Below are 17334 nucleotides of genomic sequence, written 5' to 3' on the forward strand. Positions count from 1 at the left end.
GAGGCAGTAAAGTCCAAGTTTGAGAGTGACTCTATTTATCATCGCTCTGTTTAAGCTCCACTTATCCATTCTTCCCACATGCCAATAAAGTCTAGGGTAGGTTTTTGGGTTACCAGATGATACTAGTGGCGCAAGAGTCATGGGTTCGATCCCTCGGTCAGGAAGATCCCTTGGAGTAGGAAATGGCAACCCACTCCAGCATTCTTGCCTGGAGAATCCAATGGACGGAGGAGCCTGGCGTGCTGCAGTCCATGGGGCCGCGAAGAGTCGGACACGACTGAGCCCCTGAGCACATACAAATAATTAATGAAGTAGTTCTTTTTGACAGCAACCCAAAGAAGTTCGGTCCAGTCTGATGATCACACCCCAGTCTAGTCAGTGAGCTAGGAAAACTAAAGCGCCGTCCCGAGTTGGAACTCCGTGCTCTCCTGGCGTAGCCTCGCCTCCGCCGGGAGGAGGCCTGACGGGCCTCTTCTCTCCGCCCTCAGTCAGCTGTCCTCCTCAGACGGCCACTCCTCTGTGGTCAGCCGTGGGAAGGGTAGACGAGGAACAAGGACAGCTTTGTGCGGCTGCCTCAGGCGTCCTCTGACCTCGGGGCTATGGAGGCCCACACACACCGCTGCTTTCTCTTTTAAGGGCCGCTGTGGGGAGTTTCTCAGACCCCCGCCCCCCGCAGACTTTTCGGTGCGGTTCCTGTAGCGGGAGAAGCCCGTGTCTCTCCTCCAGCTGTCTGTTCGCCGCTCTCCCTTCAGAGCCTGGCTTCCGGGCAGGCTGGCTCCTCTGTGCTGGGGCCCTGGCGCTTCCGGGTTGTTTAGGAGTTCTCCTTTATTGGGACCACAGGTTAGCTCCTTCTGTAGGGAAGACATTCGGTCCTCAGGTGACGGGAACGGCGAATGGATGCCTGGACAGTGGAAATGCAGATCTCCCCCAGCTCAGCCTGACTGCTCGCTGCTTCGCTGCCTCAGCCTCAGCTAGCCAAGCCCTCACAGCTTTTAACTTTTCAAGGGTGAATCAGATATTCCTCCACAGGTTCCGCAAGCTTCAGGGGACACGTGGCCCTTCTCAAGCGACTGAGCAGTGAGGGAGAGGCAAGCCCCTCCTCACCACAGCGGGTGGGACGGGGGAAAGCCCAGAGCCTTCAGCTTAGCTCCCCAGAGGTGTCTGTTTCCTATTTGTCCAAACTCTGATGACTCCCCAAGGCACTTATAGATCTTTGAGGGGACTGATGAACTAAATGCTACAAGATCTGTTTTTACACTATCCCCTGCAGCTCCTCTCAGGGGTCTAACATCTCAATGTGGAGCATGGAGCTTCTGATAAAATGAGACTGAAGTAAGAGAATACATTACATTTAAATCCTCTTAAGCATTATTAAACAGTAATAATTTTGTTTAACATTTTCCTTCTTTGGATTACTTAAAACCTAAGAGAGTAGAAGTCTTGTTTGAATTAACTCATCGTACACGGTGCTTAGCACAGTGTTTAGTATATAATAAAATGCTTAACAAATATTTATTGAATGATGCATGAATCAATGAGTAAATGTCTTATCTTTCTTGAAATATATGAACTAACCTTGTAAGTCTGGTTAACCATATTACTCATTTTTTTCAGATGTGAGTACATAGAAGGACACATAATTATTAAATTCTGAAATTCATTTCCTCTCATCAGTCCTCGAATAAGACTTATTTTCTTAGTGTGTATTTCCTCAGGAAGATAGTAATAAATCTGTTTCAAAAATTAGTTCCCTCTAAGTAGGGGCTACATATTTAAATATGTTTAGTTAAATAGAAGAAAAAGTTGAGAGGGAAAAGTACTATGAAGAATGAAGTCATATTTAGTTTAATATTAGTCAATTACATTAGCCAGTTAATATGAGTTAATTATGGGCTTCCCAGGTGGCAAATACCCCGCCTGTCAATGCAGGAGATGTAAGAGGCATGGAGTTTGATGCCTGGATTGGGACAATTCCCCTGGAGGAGGGCATGGAAACCCACTCCAGTGTTCTTGTCTGGAGAATCCCATGAATGGAGAAGCCTGGCAGGCTACAGTCCTTGGGGTTGCACAGAGTCGGATACGACTGAAACAACTCAGCACAGAACTCATGTGCGTTAGTTAATTTTATTTAATATTATTCAATTTATATACTGTAAATAACTTACACCATTTTCTTTCCTTTTTTAATGTCCTAGCTGGCTTAGTTGCAAAGTCGTGTCTGAGTCTTGCGACCCCAAGGTCTGTAGCCCGCCAGGCTCCTCTGTCCATGGGCTTCTCCAGGCAAGAATACTGGAGTGAGTTGCCATTTCCTTCTCCGTTTTAGTGTCTTTCATTAGATAAATTTGGGAGGGCAGAGCTTGTGTCTGTGTATTTCTTTTCACCGTGTGTCACTCTGTATAATTTCCGACACTAAGAGAATGTTAAGCTCAGTACCTGCTTTCCTGATGATGACAGGAAGAGAGATGACGTGCTTTACAGGAAGGGGTGAAGAGGAGACAGTGGAGAGGGTAACAGCCCTCAGGCTGCTGAGGAAATTATGCAAAAATCGTCATCTCGTTGGTGTTCATAACTTGGCCCTGCAAGACCTCTTGTCGTGATGAATTTCAGCCTTATGCTGTTTCCTGTGACAACGTGAGATTCTTAAGAGAGTGCTCAGGTGACGCCCTCTCTGGGCAGTCACACCGTGCGTTCAGCCAGCACAGACCTAGGATAGCTGCTCTCGGGGCCCTGCTCCCGGCCACACCCAGCGCTGACTCCTCTGTGCAGCCTGGCGGCCCCGGCTGCCCCGTCTTCCAGGAATCATGCTTAGGGCACGGGCTTGCCTTGGTGTGTGAGAGGGGCCACTTCCTAGAATTGTGCCTCATTGCTCCGCTCTGGGCTGTTTCCTGCTGAATAGCTCGTAAAACAGAGATTGAATTCATTTTACGCTGAGAAAACGAGTCACGCTTTCCAAGGAAGTTATTTCCATTTTAACACCTGGACTTTCAAGACCGTAATCCTAACTTTTTTGCTTCTTGTCTTTCTCCCTTCCTTCCTGCCTTTCTTCATATGGTGTTTGAGCACCTCAGCTGGTGCCAGGCATTGCAGTAGGCCCTGGGGATGCTGGGTGCGCCCCTACTTTCATGGAAGTCATGTGGAACATGGGCTGCCTCTGAACTAGGGGAGAATAGCACATTTCATTTCTGAATCCCTGAACAGCATCCCTAATCATTCAGTCACGCTCTTACTTGCTCACTTGTCAGGAAAGATGAAATCTATTCACCATGTTTGTCTCAACATTCTAATGGTGGAGTATGTCGTTGCTATGGCGATGAAGAAATATTTTGACTAGGAGAATTGTTTAGAACCCCTCAAATTACATTTCTTTGCCTACTCATAGAGCTAATCTCTATATAGCTAATCTTTATCCAGAGATGGATAAACCAATTTGTCCTCTTGTTCCTAACTGTGATAACTTCAAGCAACTCTTTCAGTCTATTTGTTATGGATTTATTATAGATTTATTATAATAATCTCCAGATTTATTGCAAACTTGCTAAATATAGCTCCAGCTTCCCCCTTTGTAGGTGACGTCAGCACCTGTGCTTAGATGCCCTAGCATGCCCATCAGTGTCACCGGGTGTGTTACCTCTCATCCATCTCTGGTTTTGTGAAGAACTAGTTTCACACAGATGCATATCTCTCCGTGAAATCATAGTTTAAAAAACTCCCAGTAATTTTTTTCCTTAATAAAAATGTTTGGATTTTTATCTCAAACTTTCTATATGACACATGTATTCTTCTATCCTTATCGTCTAAAGAAAAATCTTTCAAAATATATCTCTAAGTCATGTCAGCATACAATGACTCGTATCTCCAAAATAAGCATACTAATTTGATAATACACTCTTCCCCACATAAACATAAACATTCTTTCCTTCCTTTGTAAAATAGAATTTACTTTCTTGTTAATCCATTAAACAGGACTAACTAGTTTTGTTCCTTTAGTTCCTTGGGATTGATACAGATTCACCAGCAAAAACAACACATAAAGTTATTAAAAAAGCATGAAAATAATTTAAGTGAAACAGTATGCTCATATTTAATAAAAGGATAACATATACTTGCTTAAAATGAATTATGTTGACTATTGTTCCATCATATTTCTATCAAGTTCATGCCTAAAATCCTGCCCAATAAAACACTTTTTTAAAAAAAGGACTTACAGCTCAGCAGTCATCTACTGTGTAAGATTTTCCTTTTAAAAATGGAATTAATGTATTTAGCTTGTTTATTGTTGGCTAGTCTGCTTTTTTTTTAAAAAAAAAAAACACTATGTATAACAATATATTACCTAATAAATTACCCCTTCTGGGCATTTTTGTTCATTTTTTTCCTTTTTAACATTTTCACTATAAAAGGTGAACTGAGACAGTGAGAAATTGTTCAAATCAATATTTTTTATAGTTTGTAGTAGCAAGTTGGTGAATGTTTTTCCTGAAAAATTGAAATAATGACGTATGATGAAAAGCAGTATTTTGTAATGTCTACGTTATGCGTTCAAATGTTCAAAGAGACCAGGCAGGTGGCATAAGAAGAACTAATTATTGCCAGACCTCCCAGTTTATCAAAGTTAAATTTTGCGTTCATAAATATTCTCCTGATTTTTAAATCTTGGAGAGTAAATAAAAAGTACCATGCTGCTCTGCACTGCATGGGTCGAACCATTCAGTGTAGCCCTCAGGATGATCTTTCCTCAGATCTTTCATGTGACTTCTTACATGATCGGTGAGATGCAGGTTTTGCAGTCAGCCTGGGATTCAAAACACAGACTCTACTAGGGGACCCTGAACAAGTGACTCAGCCATCCTGGGCTTCATTTTCTTACTTGTCACAGGGCGATGATAACTGTACCTCTCTTGTAGTATTTTGGCTTAATAAGCATGGGAGCTTAATAAGCATGCTCCCTGGGAGCATGGGAGTTAGGGAACATCTGAGAAGCTCCATATCTGAGAAGCTGAATTCCTCTGGTGTTGATTGCTTTGTTTTTTTGTTTCACAACAGTCCTCTTTATCCGGAGAAGAACATATTTTACAAAGAATAAGTGACTAAGCAGTTCTTAATGTTTTCCCTTCAAACTAGCTGTTGATATCCTTCTCAACTCTTCCTCAAATCTTGTGGTGGTGGTGGTGGTTTATTTGCTAAGTCGTGTCCGACTATTTGCGACCCCATGGACTATAGCCTGCCAGGTTCCTCTGTCCATGGGATTCTCCAGGCAAGAATACTGGAGTGGGTTGCCATTTCCTTTTCCAGGGGATCTTCCCAACCCAGGAATCAAACCTGGGTCTCCTGCATTGCAGGCAGATTCTTTACCAACTGAGCTGTGAGGGAAGCTCTTGTAAACTGTATAAATTGTGAAGGCCAACACCGTATATCTCATTCCACAAGCACATCTTATAGAGTGGCATTGACATTCTGTCCCCTCTCCTTAAATGAGTAAAATGTAGTGACTGTCTCAAAGATTGCTCTTATGTGACTTCCAAAGCTGGGCCTTCAAAATGTCATGCACTCCTTCCCTGCTCTCTTGGTATATTCTTGGAACCCAGTAGCCATGCTGTCAGGAAACCCACGTGTCTTGTTTTCTAGCACTGCCATAACAAAGTACCACGGAAAGGTGGCTTAAAACAGCAGAATTGTGTCATCTCACCGATCTGGAGGCTAGAAGTTTGAAATGAAGGTGTTGGCAGGGCCACCCTCCCTCTGCAACCTATGAAAAGAACCATTCGCTGCGTCCTCCTGTCTACTGTGGTTTGTTAGCGCTCCTTGTGTTTCCTTGACTTGGGTGCATCATTCCAATTCCCCATCTTCATAAGGCATTCTCCCTGTGCCTCTGTGCTCTCCCCCCTCTACATATCTGTCTCTGTGTCTCCTTTTTATAAAGGACACTGGTCATCTAGGTTTAGGGTTCATCCTAATGACCTCATTTTCACTTGATTATGTCTGTAAGGATCCTATTGCCAGAAATTCAACCCTTAACACTGATCATAAGGAGAGGCCACGTGTTGGCTTAGATCCCATCTGACAGCTATCATCAACGGCCAGTCACACAACTGAAGGAGGTTCTGAGACGACTGCAGCCCCAGCCACTGTTTGACTGCAACTGCATGATAAATACTGAACAAGAACTTGCCTGGTGAGCACAGTCAACCCCGAACCATGGGAGATGTAATATAGTGATTGTTGTTGTTTTAAGTCATCAATTTTTGGGGCCATGCAGCAATAAGTGATTGGAATGTAAATCATGGTGAGATGGTAAAGAAGTTTGATCCCCACAGGAGCCCAGCATGCCCCAAAGCTGCAAATATCTCAGAATCTGTGGCTGCATCAGGCCAGCTCTGCTTCTTGTCTAGGCCTGCCCTGGCCGTTTTCAAAGTCTTACCCTTATTAGATGCCTAAAGACTCATTTTTTACCTTTGGCCAAGAATTCTTTCATTCTTTATATGCAGCATTTAATATGTACCTTTCCTTTAGGTCCTCTCTCAGCATTTATGATGCATATTCTCTTGCCACTTTTTGTAATAATGTACTTTTCCCAAGGAGTTTCTGTTAATTTTTTAAAAATTTATTTTATTGACGTAAAGCTGATTTACAGTGTTGTGTTCATTTCTTCTGTACAGCGTAGTGATTCTATTATACACATCCGTACATTCTTTTACTCCTCTTTTCCATAATGCTTTATCACAGGATATTGAATACAGTTTCTGTGCTATACAGTAGGATCCTGTTCATCCATTCTCTACATAATAGTTTACAGTCCTAACCCCAAGCCTCCAATCCACGCCTCCTCCACACCCTTTCTCCTTTGGCAGCCGCAAGACTGTGCTCTATATCTGTGAATCTGCTTTTGTTTCATAAATGAGTTCATTTGTGTCATATTTTAGATTCCACGTGTTAAGTGATACCACATGGTATTTGTCTTTTTTTGACTTACTTCTCTTCCTCTAGTTCCATCCATGTCACTGCAAATTTCTGAGGGACACAGAGACTGAAAAAAACTTGGAATTTCAAATGTTTGGAACATACCCTTCTTCAAAAATGCTAATTTAATTTTCTGCCATAAACATTGGAAGTGGAAAGTAGCAAAAGACTCGTTTAAAATAATGTTACCAATGTTTTAAAATTCTTCTTTTATTTTTATCAAAATAATTTGCAGCATTTCAAAAATCAGATAATTTTAAATGCCTTATAATAATAAAATAGCATCTATACCTTCACCCCAATTTTGCACTTCCCAACCCTCAACCAGTCTCAACTCTCCTAAATGTTTTCTAGACTCATTTTTGTATTTCTAAGTGATATGCTTATACTGCTTTTTATAGTTTCTTGGTTCTAGATGCTTCTGTAGAGGAAGATAATAGATGTCTCACTACACTACAGCCCTCCTCAGATAACACTCTTTCACTCCCCTTACCCTCTCAGTACAGTTAAATCACCACTTTGGTTAAATCAGTAGTCATTATTTTTTTCATTTGAATATATATTTGTTGCTGATATCTATGCCATGTAATATATTATGATATCACTTTTCTCTTATTAAAAAAATTTCTCCTTTAGTTAATAAGGCCTTTTTTCTTACTATTTTGACACAAAATTATTTTCCAGAAGTTTAATTATTTAAAAATTTCTATTGAATAAATGTGACATGTAACTTTGTATAACAGTGTGTACTTCAATATTTATGTATTGTGATGTGATTGCTATTGATCACATTCCATAATTATAGTACAATATTATTGTCTATATTCATTATATGGTGCATAGGTCTCTATGTGCATGAGATCCCTAATTGTTACAAGTGTGTAGCCTTAAGCACTACCACTGTGCCTTCCCCATGCTGATCCCCTGGTAACCATCATTTCCCTCTGTTTTTTACAGGATTGACTTTTTTGGATTCTGTATATAAGTGATAGCATACAGTATTTCTCTTTCTTTGTCTGACTTACCTCAGCGTAATGTGTTAAGTGAAGTCGCTCAGTCGTGTCCGACTGTTTGCAACCCCATGGACTGTAGCCTATGAGGCTCCTCTGTCCATGGGATTTTCCAGGTAAGAGTACTGGAGTGGGTTGCCATTTCCTTCTCCAGGGGACCTTCCCAACCCAGCGATTGAACCTGGGTCTCCTGCATTGCAGGCAGACGCTTTACCATCTGAGCTACCAAGGAAGCCCAGTGTGTTCAAGGTCCATCCATATTGTTGCAAACGACAATATTTTTTCTTAGGGTCAAATAATCCATTGTGTGTGTGTAACACATCTCTCTTTACTCATTCATCTATTGATGAGCACTTGATTGTCTCCACATGTTGGCTATTGTGAATAAAGCTGTAATAAACATTACATGGTAGTGTAGGTATTTCATTAAAATCCTGTTTTCATTCCCTTTGGATATATACCCAGAAGTGGAATTACTGGATTAGGAAGTCTATTTTTAGTCTTTTGAGGAACTTCCATGGGTTTTCCACAGTGGCTGGACCAGTTTACATTTCCACTGCCAACGTAAAAGAGTTGCCTTTTCAACACCATGCATGCCAGCGCCTGTTCTCTTCTGTGTTCTTGATGATAAGACTCTAACAGATGTGAGGTAATACCAGAGCTGTGGTTTCTATTTGCATTTCCCTGATGATCGGTGATGTTGAGTGTCTCTTTAAAAACTTCAACACACAAGAGAAACAATTAGCAAAATGAAAAGGCAACCTACACAGTGAGAGAACATTTTTGCAAACCATATATCCAGTAAAGGGTTAATATCTAAAATATATGGAAAACTCATAAAGCAAAAAACAATCTGATTTTAAAATACCCTGAAGAACTAAATAGATATTTTTTTCCAAAGAGGACATCAAAATGGCCAATAGGAATATTAAATATTTAAATTGAACACTTCTCTGTAGCTCTCTGTCACTCTACTCCAGTGTAATCATTGTTTTCTTTTGTCTCATGATTTCACTACACAATCATCCTGTGAATTCTTTTTGTATTTATTAATATGTAAATATTCCCCAAGTAGTATTTATTTTTTCTTATTATGTGATAAGATGATGACAATTCCTATTATATAAGCTTCTTATCTTTTTTCTTTAATCTTCAATCCTTTTTTTCTACTTTCTAAAATATTAGATTAGCTTTATCTTTTAACACAAATTGACTTTTAAAAATTTCTGCCATTGTAATTTTAATTTTTCAAGATCCTTTTGTACTTTATTTTCCTGTTTCATTGCATTAGCTAGCATTCCAGTACAATGTTGAAAAGCTATGGTGCTTTTGCTTACTTTGCTTCTGATCTAAGTGGGAAAGTTTCAAGTTTCTCACCATTAAGTTTGATGTTAACTGTAGGTTTTATGTAGATATTATTTACTCAGTTGAGGACATCTTTCCCCATTTTTAGTTTACTAAGATTTCTATCATGAGTGGATGTTGAATTTTATCAAATATTCTTTATGCATCTATTAAGGTGATTATGTAATTTTTCTTCTTTAACCAGCTGATGTAATAGACTACATTAATTGCTTTTTAAAATATTGAACCAGTTTTGCATACCTTAAATAAATTCCACTTGGTTATGGTGTATAACTTTTAATATATTGTTAGATTCACTTTGCTAATATTTTGCTGAAAAATTTTCATCTATGTTTATGAGAAGTATTAATCTATAGTTTTCTTGTATTGTCTTTGTCTGGTTTTGGTTTTAGAGTGATATTGGCTTAAAAGAATGAGTTAGAAAGCATTCCCTCAGCCACAATGTTTGGAAAGATATTATAGGAAATTGGTATAATTTCTTCCTTAAATGTTTTGTAGAAATTATTAGTTGAACCTCTCTGGGCCTGGTGCTTTTTGTTTTGGAAGGTTAATTAATTATTGATTCAACTTCTGTAATAGATATAAACTCATCCAGATAGTCTATTTCTTTTTGTATGAGTTTTGACAGATTGTATCTCTCAAGGAATTGGTCCATTTCATCTAGGTTATCAAATTTATGGACACAGAATTATTCATAATATTCCTTTATTATCCTTTTAATGTCCAAGAGATATTTGGTTTTTAAGGATTTGAAGAGTTAACCACTAAGTAGTTCTGTAAGAAATATTTTAAAACATATTATCTGGTCATTATAGAGTCATAAAGAAGATTGTTACATAGATTTTAAATTTCTTTAATTTCTTAAAATTTTTACTTTACCTTTAAGTATAGTTATGTTACATACATTTAAAAATTATCTTTATAGTTCTATTTTCTGAAGTTTAGCAAATTGTTTATCTATTACTACAAGATCCATAGAATATGAGTGAATTTTTGCTGAAACAAGTACAATGTAAATGTTTGTAGCAAATATAACCTTTGTACTTGTGAGCTAAAGGAGATTAAACTAAGTTAAGACTGTACCTATTAAGTATTTACACATGAAATATTTTTGAGTATAGTTACTATGCTCTGCTATATTGTATATTTATGTTGTTTTTGTATCGCAGCATACTTCGTCTCCTACCTCATATACCCAGTGTATACTACCGATACCTTAAGCATTTTTGTTTTGATCATGCCGTGCATAGAAGGGATCCTAGTTCCCCAACCAGGGATCAAACCTGCAATCCCAGTGGCGGAAGTGCAGTGTCTTAACCACTGGAACACCAGGGAAGTTCCTAAACATTTTTTCAAGTAATGAATGAACCTAACCCCATTAACAAGTTTACCCTCTTTGGAAAAAAAAATGAGATAGTCATGTCTTTATTTAGTTAAAACTGTATTTTGTAATTTAAAAAATTAATGGAAACTTCAAATTAATAGAAATAATTTACAATGTCAATTTTAAATTTCTGAAAGACATACAAGACTCAGGAACACTTAAGGTTTCCATGAGGTCTTTTATTTTCTTTGGTGTAGGAACAATTGTCTAACAAAACACATTTTCTCTCCCTTACACATAGTCCAAATATAGTCCCATTTTGACAGATTAAAAATGTAATGATATTAATCTGAAGACATAAAGTTCTAACATTTAGTTTGATTTATAGAGGTGAATGGACTATAAGCATCTGTTCTGCCTCCCTGATGCTTCATCAGCTTCAGTTATGAACCAGTATTTGAAACCAGGTAGTGAGTTGCTTCACTGATAAAACATATCTGCATCAGCAAGCAATGCTGACTTCAGAGCAATTTTGCAGGAGCTAAAATGGGTAGGAAGATTGAAACAACAAAGGAAATCTTGAAATGTCTCCATTTTCAATCTTGAAGTCTTTGCTTACATGGGATGAGCTGAATTAGATTTTTATGGAAATTACGAATATAAACTAAGTGGTTATAGTTTTGTATTCATGAGTTAGGGAATTAGAAATACTGTACTTGCATGCCTGCCACTTTCTCTAAATAACACTCAACATGTTGATTTTCCATGTGAAGTCAATCTTGGGTGGCTAGCTAGGCTGGGCCATAGCTACAACCTGACCTGGTAATTTAGATGTGACCTCAGAGCATCAGGAGAAAAGGTGGAAGGGGAAATTTCTTTTACTTGGTAAGAGTCCTTCTTGGAAGAAGTTAGTCATTAAAGTTATGACAATGTTCTGTTATTTAAAAAGATGGAAAACCTGGAACTAATTATCCTAGCACCTAAAGCAGCGCTTCTGCACAGCAGGTTCTCTATAGATCTATGTTGAACAAATAACTGGAAAGAAATTCTTTTATTATGTCACATGAAGATCATGAAGTTCTACCTACCTTCCAGAACTTCAGGTTTTACAGCAGGAAAAGAAAAAAAGTTTCAGATAAGCCCTAGCTACAGTTCAAGAAGCATACTTTCTTCATGTTTCCGTACAGTGTAGTAAGTGTCCCCATTGTTGAACCCCTTCCTCAGGTCTCAGGAAGGTGGATAGAGAAATTTTTTTCTAACTTACTGGCGACACATTCTTCAAATCTTAAATGAGATTTGACTGCTTGCCTGGAACTTTATGTGATAGCATCATTATGCATATATATATGGATGTAAACAAATGTCTGTAAAGATAACTACCCTTGAAAATTGACGTTCCATCTTTCATTACACAACTCGATAGGAAAGTCAACTTGGAAATTTAGTATTCACTTTTATATCACACCTTTATTTCCTAACTGCCTCTATTCTAACTACAATGTGCTATTAAAAGTGATTCCTCAAAACTCACTTGCCTCAACTTTGTCACAAATGGTTGTAAGTGATTTCATGGGTTGAAGCTTCACATGTCCTTAAACCCTTTTAGCTTAACTGGAGTACTCAAATGCCAAATTATTAATGTACACTTGCTACTAAGGATTAAAGAGCTACCCTTTATATTTGTAACTGCTAATTTTGTTTTTATTCTTCCTTTTTTCTTTCTGACAATTTAAAAGCTTCTTTTTCTTTCAGTTTTATTGTGATATAATTGCTGTTTTTCTTTTGGTTGCCGATAATCCCTGATGCTGAAACAATCCATGATCTTGGCAATGTACTGTGTTTTGTTTTTTTTTAAGATTTTTTTTTAATGTGGACCATTTTTTAAGGGCTTTATTGAATTGGTTACAATATTGATTCTGTTTTCTGTTTGTTTGTTTTTTGGCTACAAGGCATATGGAATCTTAGTTCCCCAACCAGGAATTGAACCCACACACCTTTCATTGGAAGGTAAAATCCTAACCACTGGACCACCAGCGAAGTCTTGTATTATTTCTTGAATTAATTCAAAATTTGGTTTTGAGTTTGGTTGTTTTGAATTAAGACATTCCTACCTTTCCTATTTCTGTGTAAGTTGATTGTGTTATGATATATTTTAATATTTTACATGAGATTTGTACATTTTCTCTGTTTACTTTCACTTAAACATTATGAAAAGGCAAAAAGATAGGACACAGAAAGATGAACTCCTGAGGGCGGTAGGTGCCCAATATGCTACTGGAGATCAGTGGAGAAATAATTCCAGAAAGAATGAAGGGATGGAACCAAAGCAAAAACAACACCCAGTTGTGGATGTGACTGGTGATATAAGAAAGGTTCGATGCTATAAAGAGCAATATTGCATAGGAACCTGGAATATTAGGTCCATGAATCAAGGCAAACTGGAAGTGGTCAAACAGGAGATGGCAAGAGTGATTGTCAACATTCTAGGAATCAGCAAACTAAAATGGACTGGAATGGGTGAATTTAACTCAGATGACCATTATATCTACTACTGTGGGCAGGAATCCCTTAGAAGAAATGGAGTAGCCATCATAGTCAACGAAAGAGTCCAAAATGCAGTACTTGGATGCAATCTCAAAAACAACAGAATGATCTCTGTTTGTTTCCAAGGCAAACCATTCAATATCACTGTAATCCAAGTCTATGCCCCGACCAGTAATGCTGAAGAAGCTGAATGATTCTGTGAAGACCTCTGAGACCTTTTAGAACTAACACCCAAAAAAGATGTCCTTTTCATTATAGGGGACTGGAATGCAAAAGAAGGAAGTCAAGAAACACTTGGTTCAGTTCAGTTCAGTCGCTCAGTTGTGTCCAGCTCTTTGCGACCCCATGAATCGCAGTACGCCAGGCCTCCCTGTCCATCACCAACTCCCAGAGTTTACTCAGACTCCTGGAGTAACAGGCAAATTTGGCCTTGGAGTACAGAATGAAGCAAGGCAAAGGCTAATAGAGATTTGCTAAGAGAAGGCACTGATCATAGCAAACACCCTCTTCCAACAACACAAGAGAAAACTCTACACATGGACCATCACCAGATGGCCAACACTGAAATCAGATTGATATATTCTTTGCAGCCAAAGATTGAGAAGCTCTATACAGTCAGCAAAAGCAAGACCAGCAGCTGACTGTGGCTCAGATCATGAATTCCTTATTGCCAAATTCAGACTTAAATTGAAGAAAGTGGGGAAAACCACTAGACCATGCAAGTATGACCTAAATCAAATCCCTCATAATTATCTAGTGGAAGTGAGAAATAGATTTAAGGGACTATATCTGATAGACAGAGTGCCTGTTGAACTATGGGTGGAGGTTTGTGTCATTGTACAGGAGTCAGGGATCGAGACTATCCCCAAGAAAAAGAAATGCAAAAAGGCAAAATGGCTGTCTGAGGAGGCGTTATAAAAAGCTGTGAAAAGAAGAGAAGTGAAAAGCAAAGGAGAAAAGGAAAGATATACCCATTTGAATGCAGAGTTCCAAAGAATAGCAAGGAGAGATAAGAAAGCCTTCCTCAGTGATCAGTGCAAAGAAATAGAGGAAAACAACAGAATGGGAAAGACTAGAGATCTCCTCAAGAAAAGTAGAGATACCAAGGGAACATTTCATGCAAAGATGGGCTTGATAAAGGACAAAAATGGTATGGATCTAACAGAAGCAGAAGATATTAAGAAGAGGTGGCAAGAATACACAGAAGAACTGTACAAAAAAGATCTTCAGACCCAGATAATCACAATGGTGTGATCACTCACCTAGTGCCAGACATCCTGGAATGTGAAGTCAAATGGCCTTAAGAAACATCACTATGAATTCCCGCTGAGCTATTTCAAATCCTAAAAGATGATTCAGTGAAAGTGCTGCACTCAATATGTCAGCAAATTTGGAAAACTCAGTAGTGGCCACAGGACTGGAAAGGGTCAGTTTTCATTCCAATCCCAAAGAAAGGCAATGCCAAAGAATGCTCAAACTACTGCACAACTGCACTCATTTCACACGCTAGTAAGGTAATGCTCAAAATTCTCCAAGCCAGGCTTCAGCAGTGACTACCAGATGTTCAAGCTGGTTTTAGAAAAGGCAGAGGAACCAGAGATCAAATTGCCAACATCTGTTGGATCATCAAAAAAGCAAGAGAGTTCCAGAAAAACATCTATTTCTGCTTTACTGACTATGCCAAAGCTTTCGACTGTGTGGATCACAATAAACTGTGGAAAATTCTGAAAGAGATGAGAGTACCAGACCACTTGACCTGCCTCCTGAGAAATCTGTATGCAGGTCAGGAAGCAACAGTTAGAACTGGACATGGAAAAACTGTCCATATTTTTCCAGTCATGTTTTCCATGACTGGTTCCAAATAGGGAAAGGAGTACATAAGGCTGTATATTGTCACCCTGCTTATTTAACTTATATGCAGAATACATCATGAGAAACGCTGGGCTGGAAGAAGCACAAGCTGGAATCAAGATTGCTGGGAGAAATATCAATAACCTCAGATATGCAGATGACACCACCCTTATGGCAGAAAGTGAAGAACTGAAGAGCCTCTTGGTGAAAGTGAAACAGGAGAGTGAAAAAGTTGGTTTAAGCTCAACATTGAGAAAACTAAGATCATGGCATCCGGTCCCATCATTTCACAGCAAATAGATGGGGAAACAGTGGAAACAGTGGCTGACTTTACTTTTGGGGACTCCAAAATCACTGCAGATGGTGATTGCAGCCATGAAATTAAAAGATGCTTACTCCTTGGAAGGAGTGTTATGACCAACCTAGACAGCATATTAAAAATCAGAGACATTACTTTGTCAAAATTGGTCCATCTAGACAAGGCTATGGTTTTTCCCATGGTCATGTATGGATGTGAGCATTGGACTATAAAGAAAGCTGAGTGCTGAAGAATTGATGCTTTTGAACTGTGGTGTTGGAGAAGACTCTTGAGAGCCCCTTGGACTGCAAGGAGATCCAACCAGTCCATCCTAAAGGAGATCAGTCCTGGGTGTTTATTGGAAGGAATGTTGCTGAGGCTGAAACTCCAGTACTTTGTCCACCTGATGCGAAAAGCTGACTCATTTGAAAAGACCCTGATGTTGGGAAAGATTGAGGGCAGGAAGAGAAGGGGATAACAAAGGATGACATTGTTGGATGGCATTACCAATTCAATGGACATGAGTTTGGGTAAACTCCAGGAGCTGGTGATGGACAGGGAGGCCTGGCGTGCTGTGGTTCATGGGGTCACAAAGCGTCAGACACGACCAAGCAACTGAACTGAACTGAATTTCACTTGGAATTTTTTTCTGCATTTAAACAATTAAGCTATAGTAGACGTCATTTGTTTTAAAGTTTTTTGCGATTTTTCTTTCTTCAGAATTTTTCTCAAGACAGTTATTACTTCCTTATTTCTTAGGCTATAAATGAAAGGATTTAGTAAAGGAACGACTTCCGTAAACAAAATAGCAGCTGGTATATCTTTATCCCCTTCTTCAAGCAAATTTGGTCTAATATACATGAAAAAAAGAGATCCGTAGAATAATGAAACTGACAAAAAGTGGGACGCACAGGTGGAAAAAGCTTTGACCCTCCCCTTTTTGGATTTCATTTTGAATATGGTTGAGAGAATGTAGAGATAAGATATTAAGACACTACCTATTGTGAAGACTTGAATTGAACCTGAAAAGATAAATAGTACCAGTTCATTGACGTAAGGGTCAACACAGGAGAGCCGGTATAAAGGAAGAATATCACAGTAAAAGTGGTTGATGTGATTTGATCCACAGAAAGTTAACCTAAACAGAAGGCCTACATGAATCATGGAGTGCAGGTTCCCAGCTGTGTAGGCCCCCGCGGTCATCTGAACGCAGAGTTTCTTTGACATCATGGTGTGGTACTGCAGTGGTTTGCAGATGGCCACGTACCGATCATAGGCCATTGCTGCCAGGAGAAAGCAATCTGCAGTCTCAACAGTGCAAAGAAAATAAAATTGTGCCATGCATTCATAGAGGGAAATCATTCTGTTTTTAGAAAAGAAGTTGCTTAACAACTTAGGAGTCACAGCACAGGCACAGCAAGAATCCACAAGAGCGAGGTTTCCCAGAAAGGTATACATCGGTGTGTGTAGACGATGCTCTTTTGAAATCAGTATCATCAGGCCAAGGTTGCCCACCATGGTGATCAGAAAGATGGTAAGAAACACCACAAACAGAAGGGTCTTCATCTCTGGGTGATCTGTAAATCCTGTGAGGATAAACTCATTTTTTATGGTATGATTTTCTTTAGCCATTCCTGACTCCTCTGTTGAAGGAAAAAAAAAAGTTGTGGAGAAATGAGGTAGTAAACTATAGTATGCCCAATTCAACTCTTGAACTCTCAAGGGGTTTTGCTCCCCCCAAAGGCCAAGGAGCTTCTTCCACAATGCTTTCACAAGTTAGGTGTTTGGATGCATGACTTTATCTGGGGGAGTATCAATCTCCACGAGCTCTTACCTTTTAAGCTCGTTATTTAACATTTTCCCAGCATATTTTCATGAAAAATGTCAAATTAGATGGACAAAGATGGCTTTTGAGGTCTTGAGAGGAAGATTCAGTGCAAAAATTTTCTCTGTGGTTTAGGTAAAGGTGAGGAATTTAGGTGTCA

At 39.1% G+C, this 17334-nt stretch overlaps 1 protein-coding gene across 1 annotated transcript; it reads right to left on the bottom strand.

The window, feature by feature from the left end:
• Positions 1–16012: 16012 nt before the first annotated feature.
• Positions 16013–16981, bottom strand: LOC136152454 (olfactory receptor 5K1). The gene has a single exon (XM_065913756.1). It carries the CDS (start codon positions 16979–16981, stop codon positions 16013–16015), a length of 969 nt encoding a protein of 322 aa, XP_065769828.1.
• Between the last annotated feature and the right edge of the window lie 353 nt (positions 16982–17334).

Source organism: Muntiacus reevesi, chromosome 21 (assembly GCF_963930625.1).
Source record: "Muntiacus reevesi chromosome 21, mMunRee1.1, whole genome shotgun sequence".
NCBI lineage: Eukaryota > Metazoa > Chordata > Mammalia > Artiodactyla > Cervidae > Muntiacus > Muntiacus reevesi.

Coding starts and splice junctions, on each gene's coding strand:
- LOC136152454 (XM_065913756.1), bottom strand. CDS start 16,981: ATGGCTAAAGAAAATCATACCATAAAAAATGAGTTTATCCTCACAGGA.